At 31.8% G+C, this 17,802-nt stretch overlaps 2 protein-coding genes and 1 pseudogene across 2 annotated transcripts; all 3 read right to left on the bottom strand.

The window, feature by feature from the left end:
* Positions 1 to 292: 292 nt before the first annotated feature.
* LOC114424276 lies at positions 293 to 1,209 on the bottom strand. Its single transcript, XM_028391113.1, has one exon. The coding sequence runs from the start codon at positions 1,039 to 1,041 to the stop codon at positions 400 to 402; it is 642 nt and encodes a 213-aa protein (XP_028246914.1). The 5' UTR covers positions 1,042 to 1,209; the 3' UTR covers positions 293 to 399.
* A 1,773-nt stretch (positions 1,210 to 2,982) lies between these two features.
* On the bottom strand, positions 2,983 to 3,764 carry LOC114424151 (annotated as a pseudogene).
* Positions 3,765 to 10,011: 6,247 nt separating this feature from the next.
* On the bottom strand, positions 10,012 to 15,132 carry LOC114424498 (receptor-like cytosolic serine/threonine-protein kinase RBK1). Its single transcript, XM_028391359.1, has 7 exons — positions 14,172 to 15,132; positions 13,011 to 13,268; positions 12,550 to 12,701; positions 12,379 to 12,458; positions 12,142 to 12,280; positions 11,503 to 11,652; positions 10,012 to 10,521 (listed from the first exon to the last, which is right to left on the bottom strand). Exons 1-7 carry the CDS (start codon positions 14,665 to 14,667, stop codon positions 10,363 to 10,365), a joined length of 1,434 nt encoding a protein of 477 aa, XP_028247160.1. The 5' UTR covers positions 14,668 to 15,132; the 3' UTR covers positions 10,012 to 10,362.
* Between the last annotated feature and the right edge of the window lie 2,670 nt (positions 15,133 to 17,802).

The raw sequence follows: 17,802 nt of genomic DNA, 5'->3' as shown, positions 1-17,802 counted from the left end.
TTTTTTACTTTTAAAATAACATCATTTTGTTTTTTTATAAATATTATAACTTATGACACATAAAATTTAATTTTTATTATTATCAATTTATACATATTATTTTTTATTCAATAAGATATTATATTAAAATATTAAAAAAATATTTTATTAAAATCAATTCGATCAGAACCATTGACAATTGAATTAGTGTATTAAAACCAATGTTATCCTGATTATGAGAACATTGTTTATAACAATAAAAAAACCTAAAATATTATCTAAAAATTTTAAAAAACTAAAAGTAAAAGAAATATAATATGTAAAGATTAAAATAAAAATAAAATTAAATTAAAAAAAAACATTAAATTACAAAACTGAAAACATAATTAAATCAAAATAGATATATATTGATGATTTATCTCAAAGAATTCCTAATCGTTCCAACCCACTACGAGCCTCCTCCGAATCGGGCTGAACCTCAAGAACCTTCTGGAACGCATCCTTAGCTTCCTCTTTCATCCCTTTCCATTCGTAACACTTTCCAAGCAAACACAGCGCATCCTCCAAGTCACTCCCTCCACTCAGCCCCACCGCCTCCACCAAGTCCTTCACGGCCGAGTCGACTCGCCGCCGCCGGTTCATGGCGACCTTCAGCTCCGCCCTCTCCACGAGCGCGCGGACGCGCTCCGCGGCGGAGAGCGACCTGGCCGCCGCCGAGGAGAGCGCCGCGTCGAGGGCCTTGATTGCGGCGGCGCGTTGGCCTGTGAGGTGGAGGGCCTGGGCCCGGAGGATGTGGGCCCGCGGGTCCCTGGGCCAGACGGCGAGGGCCTTGTCTGCTTCCGCCAGCGCGTTCTTGGCGTGCTGGGCTCGGTGCGAGGTGGATCTGGCCCGGGCCAGGTGGCGCGATGCTTGGGCCAGGTGGCGGTTCGGTTCGGATTGACTGGTCTTATTGCGGGTTCGAGTTCGGGCTTGAGTTGTTTGGGTGTGGATGTTGTGCATGATGAAGAACAAGGAGAGAGTTAGGATTAAGATTCCCAACTGCAGCATAGCCTCTGTCGCCATAGTTACCCCAAATTTGTGTCTGACCTTGTAATAACGGAGTCGGGTGTTAGGGAAAATAAACAGGAGGATAATGAATTAAAAATATTATTATATCCCTAACTTTGACAAAATATAGTTCGTACAACTTTCTAATCACTTAAGACAGTTTCATTTAATTTGTAATCTAGAGAATATTATATATAATCTGCATTATAATGAAAGTGATAGAAAGGGCTACATTCCTGCCAGTAAAAAACCCAATTTATATAGGAATTTAAAGTAGTTGCTATAAAAAATATTTTCAATTTTTAATAATATGATAATTTATGATTAGCATATTTAACAAAGGGAGTGAGGTCTTTGTCATGAATGTAGATTGATTAGCAACGTTTAATGTTCTTACAAGATCCTTGCCTTGCAATGACTATTATATTATGTTTGGATTGAGAATTTTAAAATTTTAGGACATGTTAATTTGAATTGTTTTGATTTGAATTGTTTTTATTTTTTAAATGTTTTGTTTGGATAAATTAATTTAAATTTCTTCAATTTTAAATTCTTTGTTTGAATAGAATAATTTAATTTTTTTCATATGTAAAATTTTAATTATATTTTAAATAGATGAAATTTTAATACTAAACTTTATAGAAAACAAACACAATCTAATTTTGAAATATTAATTAAAAAATATTTTCAACTTTTAATAATTTAAAAATACAAAATATTGATAATTTTAACTAGGATTGTTTAGTTTGATCACAACGAGTGATGTTTTTAAATCGACATCAATCAAGACTATTTTTCGGTCAACATCAAATAGAGTATTTTTGTCAAAGTATGCAAGAACTATTTTTCGTCTAACGTTGGTTGAGTCTATTTTTTAGTCGATGTTGGCTATGTTTTTATTACCAACATTGGTTAGGGCTTGTTTGACCGACATTGACTAAGGTCTGTCGAACGACATTGATCAATACTATTTTTAGCCAACGTCGACCTAAAAGATCCTAGCAAGCGTTGACAAAAAAATCTACCCAATATCAGCTAAAAAATAGCTTGGTCGATGCCAACTAATAGAACCTACCCGATGTCGGCCGAAAAACATCATTGGTAAACGTTGACCAAAAAATTCCTAGTCAAAGTTGGCTAAAAAATAGCCCTGACCAATGTCGGATAAAAAATCCTACCCAACATCGACTATAAACTAGCCTTGGCTGATGTTGGCTAAAAAATAGGTTTGACTGATGTCGACCGAAAAAACTCTAGTGAATGTCGACTGTAAGAACCTAGTCGATGTCGACTAAAAATAGTCATACCCGATGTCGGTCAAAAATACCTAGCTGGTGTTAGCAGAAAAAATCCTAGCCAACATCAGCCAAAAAAACCTAGCTAATGTGATTAAGAAATAGCTCTGGCTGATGTCAGCTAGAAAACCATAGTTGATTTCGGCAAAAAGAAATCCTAACCAATGTCGGGTAAGAAAATCTAGTTGACATAAGCCAAAACACCCTAGTTAACATTGGCTGAAAAATAACCCTAGCTGATATTGGCTAAAAAATAACTTTGGTTGATGTTGGCTGGAAAAACCTAGTTGACGTCGGCTGAAAAACCCTAGCAGGTGTCTACTCAAAAGTTAGCCATGACCGATGTCAGTAGAAAAAATCTAGCCAACGTTGGCAAAAAAAAAATCATTGATCAACACACTACTACAAAAATGTCTTTTTACGTCGTTTTATCTACATCGGCTATAAAAAACCGATGTAGATGGAATTTTTAAAAATAAAATATTTTTTTTAAGCTAACGACAACGGTTTTATAGAACCACCTTCAATGTGAAGGTTACAAAGGCGGTTTTATAAAAACCGTCTTTGTTAGTCATCAAACTACTGCGGTCTTTTCGAAAACCGCATTTAATTTGAAGTTATAAATTTTTTAATTATTTTTTAGTTCAGTTTTCCCTCTTTATTAATAAAATATATTATACAAAGCGTCTTCATTTATGCGAATTTGGATGGAAGATTCTGGAAACTTTCCCTTCACCTTCATCAAATCGATAACATAGGAAGAGGAAGAGTCTGAGTCGCTCGTCGTCGCGTGGAACTCAGTCGCCGCAACGGGATGATGATTGTAGCCAAATGCAAAGCCACGTGGACCGCCCATGCCGGCGCATAGGACAACGTCGTAGTACAAAAAAGGGTTTGCCGCAGCACCGCGCCGGTAAAGTGCTGGAAGGGGAATCGAGCGGATGCGACTACGGCGAGGGCAAGGTTGAGGTCTAGAGGCGAGGGATCGGCGGAGACGTCGCAGTCGCGGCTAGAGGACTCGACGATGCTGCTCTAGCTAGGGCTCAAGTTCTTAACATTTTCCAAAGGGAGAGGGAAGTTTGTCTTGGTCTTAGGGCCACGAAACTCTCGTGCTGCGGCGTCGTAGGCACGCGTTGTTGCCTCCGCAGTGTCGAAGGTTCCGAGCCAGACGCGGCTCTTCTTGCTGGGATCTCTGAGGCATATCTCCCCCATGGCCTCTTTCTCACTCCACGAAAATGCACCTCCGGTGATATTGATGATACATGCAGGAGCCATCAGCCATGCTTATGTGGGATCTGCATCTGTGTTGGTTGGTGATATTGATGATGCATTGGACTCTGAAAAAGGTAACGTTCTTCACATTATTAACTGATTCAAGTATTATTTGTCATTCTGGCCTTGTTCTTATCGTAATATTGCTACCATTGTATCTGCAAGCTGCATAACAAGCAATAATTTACTTTGTGCAGTTGTTGAAGAACTACTCTCACATTTTGTTGAAGAACTACTTTCTGCAGAGCATAGGGTGATGAAGATTGAACCACACAGGGGTGAATACAAGTTATATATTCTACACTTTTTAAAATTTAGCTCATAATTAGTTAACAATATATATAGTGCTATATATTTCTTCTCTCAATAAACAATGTAATACTACAATGGAATATGAAACTTGAAATATGTAGAACAATATATAGCTCCATCATTAAGCAAGAAAAGGGTTTTTTGATTGGACAAAATTTAAATATAGTTCTTAACATGTTGTTTGTCATGTTCTGTTATTAGAATTGAAATTTATCTCAAGGTTTGTACTAAAAAAAATATGTAGATTGAATTAAACTCCAATAGGAGAAGACTGCATGGCGCAATTCACACTTAGTTGAAGATAAAAATAGGAGAAAATTGATTTTCAGCAATCTCCTTAACTATGGTTTAGAAAGTGAGTTTCATATTGGGAGTGTGTTCTCTGCTCACCTTATCTATGGTTCACAGGTGAATGGTTCAGTGATCCACGCACCATCAGAGTTTGATGCAGCTTCAGTGGCTTTTGAGATCCCTCTCCTAACCTATGGTTAAGAGGTTAGTTGATTTTCAGCACTTGTGTTTGTTCTTGTCTTGGTTGAGAATACACATATATTGCATAACAAGACGGAACTCTGAAAAAATGACTACTGTTATACACATATTGTCTTTGTCTCCATTCATTTTCACCTACTACATCATATACATCCTTAATCCTTCAATGACTAGTTGTAGTTGTAAGCCCCTAATCTTTGTCTGATTTCTGATTAATCAAATGAGAAAACTAGTTTTTGTTTGCATTTTAACCTGTGTGGTTTGACAGATTTTTTTATTGAATTCAGTGGGACTAATTGTTGAAGATGTGTGCGTTCTCAAGTTAAACGTATGTTTTTGGATTGGTTGAAAAAGGTTTTGATGGAGACTCTGCATAACTATGTGGTATTTATCAAGTTGATTTAAGTGATTATTTAAAAAATTTGATTTCTTAATCTTAGAATTAATTTATGCTAATTCTCATATTCAAATAGATAAATGGCCAGGAAAATTAATAAAAGTTCAAGAAAAACACAAATGAACGATAACTGAAGTTTGTGAAATATTTGGGATAACATTAAAGTTTGAAAAAAATGCCTAGCTGATGGAAAAAGTATCTATGATGGGAAAAAATGAACCACCCACTTACAGATTGGCTCGTGAATATTACAAAAATCCAAAAGGGTAACTAATTATAAGGATATATTATTATTTAGTCCATTTATTATTTTCTTTATTTATATTTTTTAATTTCTTTCTATCTTCTTCCCTCCATCCCATTTTGGGTGGAGGTCTACCATTTTACTCAAAACCATGAAAAAAAATCAACTCCAGTGGATATTTAATTTTATAAGTGATAATAAATCGTGCTCTCTAAAAATGGGGGTGTATTTAGCTGAAAAAAGACATGGAAGAAGTAATAAAAAAAGAGAAAAAAGATAGAAATGAGGTAGAAGCACATATAGTTTTTATAACCAGATCAAAATGATCAATTCGATTATCATACTATCATGCACATAGTATTTTTATACTATCATGCACATAGTATTTTTTTATCAAATATTATTTGTTAAGTTACCAAATAAACTAATGCATAATTAAAATAACAGGGGGAAAATTCACAAAAACAAAAAATATATAGAAAGCATATATAGAAAAGCTTTGAAGAGAGAACAGTGTAGAGAAAGCATATATAGAAAAGCCCAAGGCCTTTTTGAAGTTTAATATACTTTTCTTAGAGCAGAAAACTAAGAACCAGTGCAAAAATTTTAAATAAGTATTTATAAATTAAAATTAATTCATAGAGAAGTTAATTAAAGAAGTTTTTTCAAAAAAACTGAAGTGCATAAAAAATGTTATCTTCTTAATTTACTGAAATGATTAATTTTGTAAGTTGATCGAAGTTAAGGCCAAAAATATAATTTTAAGGGAATTATTAATTTATGAAAGTTTAAGTGTAACTTAAAAAACTGGGCCATTTTTTATAATGTGAATTTATGTGTGGTATTCGGCAAGTTTTTGTAGTTAATTAGGGGTCTTTAACTTACCTTCTAGAGCCTATATATTATTACCATAACTTTGATTAATCATTATATTATTTGAAGTCAAAGTAATATAATGTGTTGGTAGCGATATAAATTGGAACTCTGCGGTGGACCAATGGTAATATTCCCCCCTTCCTTTATTTTATAACTTTATCTATTCTACATACACCCAATCAAATCCAGCAATGCCACATTTGTGTAAGTACATGATTTGATGACTGAATATAGCTTTCTTCTTTCCAGTGCATCTTAGTGTATTATAACTATTATCATTGTGAAGGTCGTTATGTTGTACTTGTTGCCTATATGTATTTGGATACCAAGTAAAATCGAGTTTAGTCTAAAAAATTATGGTGAATAACTGAAAATGGAGAAGCAACGTTACATATGAGTGAGATAAATGAAGGAAAGAGAGTGAAGAAAACCATGGAAGTTGTATGTATACTATAAAGTCAACAAAAAGTACTAATAAAATTGTGGATGCTGAAAGAGTTAGTTAATATAAGCAACATAGCTTCTTGTATTGTATTACATATTTGTATTGTATTCAGTAACTACTAATTTGATAGTTGAAAATTGACCTGGGTTCATAAATTTCAAAAAATAAAAAAAATGTCCCATTATACATCGGTTCAAATATAACCGATGTAGAAACAATCACTATTCTACATCGATTCTAACATCACAGCCGATGTAAAACACTCCCCTTCTACATTGGTCCTCCCTTCACAACTGATGTAGAACACTCTCCTTCTACATCGGTCACCCATGATAACCGATGTAGAAAATTTTAAAATGGGCAGATTTCTACATCGGTTGTTCTAATAACCGATGTAGAATATCAGAATTCAACATCGGTCACTCAACTGTCGTTGTGTTTCAACGACATCGGGTTACAACAATGTGCGATAACCGATGTAGAAAGGAGTCGATAACCGATGTAAAAAGCCTATTTTCTAGTAGTGACATCAACTAAAAAAACTTGGATGCAACGACCAAAAAAATTATTGGCCGACGTCAAGAAAAAATTCACATGACTAACGTCAGTGAAAAAACAACCCTAATCAACATCATCTAAAAAAATCTTAGTTGATATCGACAAAAAATAGCTTTGGTGGATATCATACAAAAAAATTTTAACCAAAAAAACCTTAGCCAACGTTAAGGAAAAACAACTTATGTCGATGTCGGTCGTAAAAACTTTGGTCACCTATACTTGCGAGTGTTGAGCGAGAAAGAGTTGCGAGTAAGAACGTGAGTTAAAGTAAACATCTCTAAAAAAAGAATTTAAAATTTTAAATTTCTTGAGAGAATTTGAAATCTTATTGTTTTAGTCAATAAAAATGATTCATAAAAATACCAAAAATTAAATTTTCTTTCAAATATTCTATCCAAACAAGGTATTTTATGATAAATCATTTTAAATTCTTTTAAAAAATAAATTCTCCTACTAAAATGTTCAATCTTACCATACTATTAATGACTCAGCGGGGTTTCTAAATGGAATTGTCTAAGGCGAGATTTGTGGCGCTATTGTATTACAAGGGCAGAGAGGCACCTTGATCGAGTACGTTATCATTGTGGGTGATCTCATCGAGAAAATTAGATTACTTGGTTGATTAGCTAATGGGAGATTCTAGGATGCGCGTTGTACAAAAGATCTTGATACTTAGGGGTTTATTGATGCTAGATGCTTTCTAGTTTCTTCCAAGACAATACACAATCCCACTAGCCACAAGAGCTTATGAGCCAAAGTGACTTGGTATGATCTTGTCCAATTGAGATTATGATATATGATATGATAAGATATGCAAATAGAATAAAAACATGATAAATTTTAATTTTATTTAATGTTTGGTGTGCATAAAAAAATAATGATAGGATATGTACAAATTTAAAAATTATTGTTTCATTAAAGTTATTTATAATTTACTAAAAATTAACTTCTAATTTCTTTTTTAAATTATGAAATTATAAAAAATATTTTTAAATATATTATTCAAAATTATATTTTATTTATGAAATTACTTTTCTTATAATTATAAAAATTATATAAGTTTTTAAAATTAGTCAAATATATTTCTTTGAAAGTAATTATTTAATTTTTCAATATTTTAATTAATAATTTAATTTAAATTTATATGTTGAAATTATTATTATTATATAAAAGATAATATGTTGATTAAAAATATATATTGTATAAATTAATATATTATTGCATATTATATTTAATATATTTATTTTGTTATTATATATACGTATTTATGTTACATAAATTAATATATTATTATATATAAATCTAATATTTTTTTATTATAAGAGTATTATATATAATATATGTTACCTATAACCTATAATTTTCTAAAAAGTAACTTTTAGTTTTTTTTTATAAATTGTGAAAATATTAAAAAAATAATTTTAACTAAATTATTCAAAATTATATTTTATTATTGCATTACTTTTTTATAATTATAAATATTATACAACTTTTTTAAATTAGTCAAATATTTTCTTTGAAAAGTATTTGATTAATAATTATTGAAATTTAAATATTTTAATTAGTAATTTTATATAAATCTATGTGTTAAGAATATATATATATATATATATATATATATATATATATATATATATATATATATATATATATTAAATAGAATTAGTGATAAGATAACACTATTATATTTTATTATTACAATAAACAACGGGTTATAATAATATTTTTGATAACTATCCTATCATATCTCCTCCTATCCTAACAACCAAGAGAACCATAAAAGTTACCCTGCTTCTAAGCCAACGTGATTTGATTTTATCTAACGGACAATTTTAAAGGATTTATGACTTCAGAAAAGCAATTGCAAGGTCTTGCCATCATCATCTAACGAACCAAAATTTTTCTAGTTATATTATGTTTTATTATTTTATACATATAATTTAATTTTAATGTCCAGAATTTCAGACAATCACTTTTGTGACTAGAAATATTTTCCATCCAAACTTTACAAGTATGAAACAAGGTAGTCTAATGAAAGTTAAAGTTATACTGTAAAAAAAAAAAAAAACACACTCATAATATATACAACATCCCATAGATTTCCCCCCCTTATAATTAGAATAAATGAGCTCGATAAACTATAAGTTCACCGATGTCTATAAATCATTGATCTATGAAGCTTTTATAGATGACTTCATAAACTAATCCTTGTCCGAAATTTACCCTCACGCTGAAATTCAATACTGAAGTACTTAAAATATTGAGAAAATAAATCAAGAACTATAATATAGAGTATTTTTATACTTTTATTAAATTGTATATGATAAATTTATAAACTTAAAAGTCATACTGACCATAATTTTTTATCGTTTGATAACATAAAAAAACTACATTAATAATTCATAACAAATAAACTTTAAAATATTACATTAAAATATTCATAACGAAGCTTTACTCTTATTTTTTCTTTATATATTTCATACATTTTTTTACATAATGGTAGAAGTTTTCATAATTATACCTCATACCTCATGACATTGCGGGCGAGCAATTCAAATTTGATGATGACGGTTGATGATTATGCAGTTAGATCTAGGGCCTTTTAAATGTTCTGTTTGAGATTAAAATTACGTTTATTTTGTGTATTTTAGAACAAGCTACCTTGTATTCTAATATTTATCTTAAGGTGCTTAGTTGTACTAAAATATATTCTATTGGAATTAATTTGAGATCCCTCTGTAAATGCATTGGTTATGCTTTGGATTTTAATCAAATTACATTGACAAACAAAATTGGAGAAGTGATGGAAGAAAAAAGGACTAATTATATTTTTGGATCTAATTTTTTTTTGAGTTTTCACTTTTGGTCTCTAAATAAAAGATTAGCCCGTCTTAGTTCCTAATATTTTCGTCCGTCCATATTTTTAGAGACTAAGATTGATCAAGTTTTTGTTCTAAGTGGAAACTCAAAAAGTTTAGGGACCAAAGTAATTAAAAAAGAATGAAGAATTGAATCTGACAAAAGTAGTATCGGAGAAATGAAAAGGAGAAGAATTTGAGAGTCAGGCTGATTTTGGTAAGAAATTGTTTGATGGCACTATAGTCACTACAGAATTAAAAAAAAAAAAAAGTACAGATGCTCTCTGTTTCAAGATTTTTACATCAGATTGTTTTCTTTAAATATAGTTAGTTGTTCAGAGGCCTTTAGTCCTTAATGTTAGTCAATACAAACTATGATTGCTTCTTGACTAATGATGCACAGTACAAAAGCATGCCAATTTACAACCCTATGATATTTTGCCATGCCTTAAAATCATACCAACATGCGTCGTGCACACACTAAAACACACCGCTACAAGTATTATTTTTCCATAAGTTTCAATAGATACAGAGACATAACATGCGACCCCAAAATGCAACTTTCAGCACATAGCTCCCACATTGCATCACTCCATGAGTAATTGCTTGTGGCGATTGAGGTCAGTCAAATAATTAGAGCAAGTATAATCTTCCAAGTCACATGCATCTATCAAGTGTGATCTTGGAGCTGATGAATTTTGTGTGAGTTCAATAGGCACCTCTTCCCCTTTCAGTAACTGCACAACCTGAAGTTTCGTGAAATCACAAAGGCAAGTCATTAAGTACCCCAGTTATAAAAACAAGAGTAAATTAAACTAACTACTCCTGAAGTTCCATGAAATCACACAAACTCTATCTGTTTTTTCTATTATTATAATAATCCTCCTTTATTGTTTGCTAAATATACACTGTCATCCTTATTTTCACACTAATTATTCTTAATTATTTGAAAAATATTATACCGTATTTTTCTATAAGGGAGGTAGGTCATTATAAATGTTAAAAAACAAGAAGAATATGCACAATTTCAAAAAATCTCAGTAGTTAATGTAATTTATTTTAAAAATAAAATTTAAATATATTTTTGATCCGGAAAAATATTAAAATTTTGTTATTGTTTCCTGAAACCATTTTTCCTTCGTATTTGATCTCTAAAATTTTAAAAAATTTGTCTTTGCTTCTTATCGCCAGGTTCATCAAATATGGTTGTGCCATGTATGTTAAAAAGACATGTCACATTCCACATGTGAAAAAAGAAGGTTTTACAACTTTTTAAATCGGTTATATTTATAATTAATATAGAAAACATTATTATTCTACACCCTCGTCAATTGATGGAAAGAAATTTCACATTGGTTATATTAAAACAAATATAGAATAATAACATTTTTTACCTCGGTTACAAATACAATCCATTAAAAAGCTGAAAAATCTTATGTATTTTACATTAGCATACACATGGGCAGCTGATTTGTGCCTTTAAAAAACAAATCAACAACCATTTGATGAAACCAGACAGACGATACGGAATAAAAACAAAATTTTTAAAATTGTAGGAAGTAACCATAAAAAAAAATTCAAGAAACAATCATAAAATTTAGATATTTTTTAGAAACTAAAAATATATTTAAACCTAAAAATAACATAAGTTATTTTCTGACAATAGTGACAGACACAATATGGCAACAGAGACTAAGCTGAATGAGGAAGGATGCTCATTTGTTTACCTGATTCATGTATGGTCGCTTAGAGGACATGTGATGGATACACATGGAAGCCGTTACCATGGCACACTTCATTTCTGCCAGATCATATTTCAGTTCTAATCTGGGGTCTACCATTTGTTCGATCAACTTTGCTTCCAGCAGGGGTTTGGCCTGACCAAAGCACAACATGGTTAGTCTCTCTCTTTCTCAAATAATTAGTATGCAACCTATAATTTTATAAGGTATGAAGTATGAACATCTTGATTTGCATGAAGAATAATGCTAGCAACATACTCCTTTAAACAAATTTTTTTATTAGACTGAATTATTAAAAAATAATTTTTATATGTCTCACTTCTTATTTAATAAAATTTTACTTCTAACATTGTAGTTGTTAATAAATTTTAGCTAACAGTAAGGAGTATTTTATAAAATGTATGTCAAATAGTATGTTATGCTCACATTCTTTTCAACAACATATTATGCCATAAATTCTACATTTTTACAATCCTGTTTTCCTAATAAACTAGGGAAAAAAAATTCTTGTATTAGCAATATTCTTTTTTTATAGTTGGAACTATTTTACTAAGTGCACAAGATTAGAGATAGGGCACGGAAAGTAGGAAACATAGGATTTGAGTAGGGCTTATGAAAACTTACCCAGATCACAAGACTTTCCCTACTATTTGAATCAACTGCACGACGACCTGTTATGAGTTCCAGTAACAAAACCCCAAATGCAAAAACATCAGTTTTCTCATCCACAATTCCATGCATAAAGTATTCTGGAGCCAAATACCTGCAGCCATAAATCAACTAGCTTTTCAGAAAATGGAATTGCAACGAGAAGAAAAAATGTAAAAAAAAAAAGAACAACAAAGATGCTGCAATGCCTACCCAAATGTGCCTTCAATTGGGAAGACAACATGGTGGGCCCACTTATCTGGGAGCCACTTTGCCAATCCAAAATCTGAAATCTGCAGTTTATAACAGAAATAATTGTTTGCCTTTCCCCACAAAAACAAAGATCAAGTTCACAATTTTATATTGTAGGCTCATACAAAGTACCTCAGCTTCATTATTTTGGTTGAGTAAAATATTTGAGGCTTTGATGTCTCTGTGAATGATTCTTCTTGGGCAATCGTGGTGGAGATACTGCAACCCTTTTGCCACCCCAACAGCTACTTTAAACCTTATCTTCCACTCTAAACATTCAGAACCTAAAATATAGAATGTCACTTCCATTAGTCATGTAAGACACCAACCCTCAACATTATTCTTAGTTTAGTGGTAACATATATAACTCTGCCTATGCAACAAAGAAAAATAAAAATGTTAGAAACACACTATTTCTAACACATTTTTTAGATCTCACATTATATTTAATGATTTTCTTTCTTTCTCTTGATTTTATAGTTTTCAATAAATTTTAACTAATTATAAAGTGTGTATGAAAAAGTGTGGTAGAGACTATGCTACAAAATATAGTAAGAGTTGAATTGTTAAGTGAGGTAGATTCAGCAATGTACCAAAGAGCAAAGAGGAAAGGCTGCCATGTGGGGCCAATTGTAGAACAAAGTAGAGACCATTGTCGATCCCAAACCCAATCAAGCGTGTTGCATTGGGATGGTTAATGTGAGCGATGATTCCAAGCTCTGTCAAGAAATCACCAGCTTTGCCCTCAATTTCTTTTTCATTCCTCATTAGCCTCTTTACGGCTACGACTTGACCATCTGCTAAGCATCCTTTGTAGACTTCAGCATGACCACCTTTTCCAAGCAAGTTCACTACAGAAACAGAAATAGAATCAGAAAAAAAGGCTAACAAATTAAACTATGAGATACATTTCGTTACTCATCCTTGGAATAATCTTGAATAGATGTTCATTCATCATTGTTGTTGCAGTTTTGTTAGAGGATGAGATATAACAGCAGCTTGGATTAGGTAATAAAAGTTGCAGTTTTTTCTCATTCTTAAGGTTTGTGTGTAAAATTTTATTAACCCTATGGACAAATCCGGTATTGATTTAAGAAAATTTTATACTATTATTCTCTTAAATAGTTCGTTTCTGAACACAACATAGTCTTATAACACTCTTCCAACCCTTTTAAGTTGAGTGTGTAAAATTAAGAAAAAAATCGTAATAGGTCACAACTTGTTTACCGGTTATTTCTATGAAGTGTATATGTTTTTATATAAAATTAATGTTTTTGATTATTGGTATATTATTATTTGGTCTAAGGTTGAACCACTATTTATACCAAGATGAAAAACATATCAAATTCATCACTAACTAGATCACTCAACAACAATTATTAGAAATTATATATTAGGTGGTTAGTAACCACATGTTCATGGTGCTAATCAAATAGTGTGTGTTTAGTACTGTAAAAATAAGAGAAGAGAAATATAAAAAAGTATGGATTTCACACTCATTTATTTTTCTACAAAACAACAAAGAAATGAATAATAATAAAAAACAATTAATTATGAATTGTTGATAATCAATTTTTTTATTTTTATAAGTGACAACGATTGTCTCAAGAAGATAATCATTTGTTCTATTTTCTTCTATTTATATTTTTACTTTTTATTAAACATTGGGACTATTTCCTACTAATGTTATGATCATCAGAAAAAAATATTGATAACAAGAACAGGAGTGTGTTGAGTTTCGTCTTGATTCGTACCAGGGCTGAAATCGTCTGTGGCAGCGGCAAGGTCAGCATAACTGAAGTTCCTCCAAGAAGGCTTGGTGGAAATGTCATCAATGTCAATTCCAAGATTCAAATCATCGTCTTCTTCATTCGCGGGTAGAATACGCGCCAGCTTGTTCCTTAGGCTCTTCCTCGAGATCTCGTAGCTCGCTGCAAGCAACGGGATCGTTGAGAATCTCCTAACGGACTTGAACCTCAAAACATCGATCATCGCCCTCCACTGCTGGCTATGCTTCTGGCCAAGGCCTGGCGACCCCGGCCCGCCGTAGTTGCTGCTCCCCGTGCTATCTGAATCCATCCCTAAAATAGGAACCCCAAACACATCCCTCGGCGATACCGATACGTCGTCGTCGTCAACCACCTCTTTCTTTTGGTTCTGGCCACCCAACATCAACGTTAACTCAAACTTTCGGCTCTTTTTCTTTTCTTTCACTTCCTCCTTCTTGCTCCTCCTCTCTAATCTCTCCATCTATAATAATAACAAAACAATGAAAAAAAAAGAAAAACAACCAAACATTAACGTGGTACCGCTTGCATGGTTTCCTTTTCTTTAAGAACAAGCCATGTACTTATTTTTCATATGTAAAATTTTGTGGTGATGTGATATGATTAACGTGTGTTATCTGTTATTGAAACACAGGACATCATGGTGAAGGAATATTAATTAGGTTAGGGTGCCTTAAGGGGCATGTTACTATGCATGGTGGTTTTGGTTTGGTTTTCCCCCCTGGAAGGGTTTATTCCAAAGATTCAAATTAGTGCTACAGATCATGCCCACACCAAAAATGTGGAAAGGGGGGGGTGAGGATTTTCAACGCTGAAAATTCCTTACCTTCTTTTCCATTCGGTGAGGGTGTGAACCGAGAAGGGTGGTGAATTGGATCAGAGGGGATAAGAGAGAATGTGGATTCAAAATTGGGATATCTTTGAGTGGTGGTTATTCTTAGGACGAGGAGGAGATGAGCACGGCAAAGACCAGCTCAGGATGATTGGAATCTTTACTAAATTTATACACCAGTCTCATTTGCTTCTATCCTTCTTTTTGGTTTTGGTTCCTTCTTATGTTTATTTTTTCTTTTCACTTTTGTAAGGCCTAAACTAAACCCAAAGCTCTAGCTAGGATTGCTATTCTCTCTATGTTTTTGTTGTTTCCACTCCCATGTGCAAATAAACAAAATTGTATTGTTAAGATACCCTATTAACGGAACTATTTTTTCATTATATAAATTAAAGTGTACAATAAAATTATATTTTCATCGCAAGATAGGAGGTACGGAAAAACTTTACAACAAAAACATATTTTAGTAGTTAGATTTTTGGCACCTCATGTAATGCAAAACAAACATGATTTTATTGTATACTTTAATTCAATGAAAATGTATTTTCGTTTCATTGCCAAACTTCATCACATAATATTACAGAAACACATTTTTCTTGCCAACATAACAAAACAAAAAATAACATTTTCATTTTGTTTTGTCACATACATGTATCATATTTTTAGGGATAAATATATTTTTAGTTCTTATACTTTCTCTCTTTCTTATTTTTAGTCCCTGAACTCCATATCGTTTAATTTAGTCTATGTACTTTATTAAAAACATGTTTTAGTCACTTTTCACATATTCTTCATAGATGGTGTTAATTCTTGGGGAATGAGTTATTGTTGATTTTCACTTTCAATAACAAATTTTCCCCGCGTGTACTTTCCTTTTGTCCTAGTTATGAAGAACATGCTATGGATTTCAAATCACAATTCCTACATACAAATATCAATGATGAACCGTTCAGATTAATAGATTGGCAACACAAATTGTTGAAGAATAAATATGAAAACGAAGATAAAAATAAAGTAGTTAAAAATTAGGATTCAATGTGTTTAGTGGAGTCATTTGAATAACTTCTTTTTATAAAAAAAATCCATGTCATTGTATTTAATTTTAAAAAAATAAAAAGTCCTCATAGTCAATTCTAACATACAAAAGTAACGTCGTATGTGAAGAATATGTGCAGAGGGACTAAAAATAAGTTTTTAATAAAGTATAAAGACTAAATTGAATGATATGAAATTTCAAGAACTAAAAAAAAAGTGAAAGTATAAGGACTAAAAATATTTTTTTTTCATACTTTCAAACAAAAAATGACATCCATTTACATAACAACATACAAAATGAGCAATGATTAACAAACATTCCAATCGATACACAACATGAAAATAGAAAACAATAGCATTACATTGCACTAAATAAAATCTTCTAATTCTAAGACACAGATATTGAATGATCAATTATGAAAATTTATAATAAATTTAGACTTATTTTAATCATTTATACTTTGTTCATAATTAATGTTTGTCTGATACTCAAGTTAGTCACCTTAGTGGATTCCCTCTCTATCATGTTTTTTATTCACAAAAGTCAATTCCAAGACTTTGCATAAGAAACATGAGGTTAATCTCACTTGAATAAATGATGTGTATTGTATATTGTTCTTACCAAAATTCAAAGCAATGGCATGTCAGGGTGAACGTGGCTAGAGTGAGTTCCAGGACTTCACACGTTGGTTTTGAGAATGACCTTTGTTGAGAGGATAGGAGGGGGACATGCAAAATAAAGGATTTTGATGCTTAAGTAAGAATACGAGTTAGGAAATAAAATAAGTATATGCTTAAATAAATGCGTGTTGCTTGTGTGCTGAAGTGAGTGAAGGATATGTAGAGAGTTCGATGGAATCTAATATTTATAGGAGTGGAGTGTAGATGCGGGTCCTTGTATGTAGGGGCAGTTGTAACCTTTGTAAATAATTCTCGACTTATAATTAAGAGTCGGTAGCTTATAGATAATGTTAGAGATAATACATAGCTTAAAGATAAAGGCTAGTAAATAATTGTACCTTATAGATAATTAATGTGTGGTTTATAGATAATTAAATACTTGCCAAGCGATAAGGAGATTCAAATATTAAGAGGTTAGAGATAACGATTGCTAAGGGTGGGGCGTTCGTGCTCCTGTGCTAGGACTGACAAGAAGGGTTGACACGTGTTTCGGAGTGTCACGTATGATGCCACGTGTATTTTCTGGACCTTAGACAATACATATATTATATTATATGGGTAAATTCACTATAGATTGAAAATAGATCATTAAATAGATATTTTCTTATTAATAGGGAGGGGACAAGTAGAAAGCTATGTACCATAATTAAAATTCTCACTATGGGTTTGCTCTAATTTATTTTTAGTAGGCCTATATATATGTCAACTTATGGTGGATTGTTGCCCATCTCAACTCATTGTCATCTCTACCCTAACTAATTCATATGCATGTTCTATTTTTTTATATTTCAAATTTATTTTAAATCTCTAAATAGAGAACAACAACTTAGACCTTCCATGAAAGAAAATTTTACAGCATGATTTTTTTCGTCCTAGGTAATTTTTTTTGGATATCCTCCAACTTATTAGATATTAGAAACTAATTCCTCTCGTAGTACGTGATTTTTGTTTGTCCAAGGTGATTTTGCACGAGAATCAAATACGTGTTTTTTTCATTAAATAGATAATCCACATATAAAAGTAATAAAATCTTATATCACCATGTTAATC

Source organism: Glycine soja, chromosome 8 (assembly GCF_004193775.1).
Source record: "Glycine soja cultivar W05 chromosome 8, ASM419377v2, whole genome shotgun sequence".
NCBI lineage: Eukaryota > Viridiplantae > Streptophyta > Magnoliopsida > Fabales > Fabaceae > Glycine > Glycine soja.
This window is presented reverse-complemented; position numbering and strand designations above follow the sequence as displayed.

What these genes read in the sequence shown, in the direction of transcription:
- LOC114424276 (XM_028391113.1), bottom strand. Translation starts at nt 1,041, where the DNA reads ATGGCGACAGAGGCTATGCTGCAGTTGGGAATCTTAATCCTAACTCTC.
- LOC114424498 (XM_028391359.1), bottom strand. Translation starts at nt 14,667, where the DNA reads ATGGAGAGATTAGAGAGGAGGAGCAAGAAGGAGGAAGTGAAAGAAAAG. An exon ending in CCTTTCCTCTTTGCTCTTTG is followed by an intron (nt 12,702 to 13,010) that starts GTACATTGCTGA and finishes TCTATATTTTAG; the next exon opens with GTTCTGAATGTTTAGAGTGG. An exon ending in GGGAAAGTCTTGTGATCTGG is followed by an intron (nt 11,653 to 12,141) that starts GTAAGTTTTCAT and finishes TGCTTTGGTCAG; the next exon opens with GCCAAACCCCTGCTGGAAGC.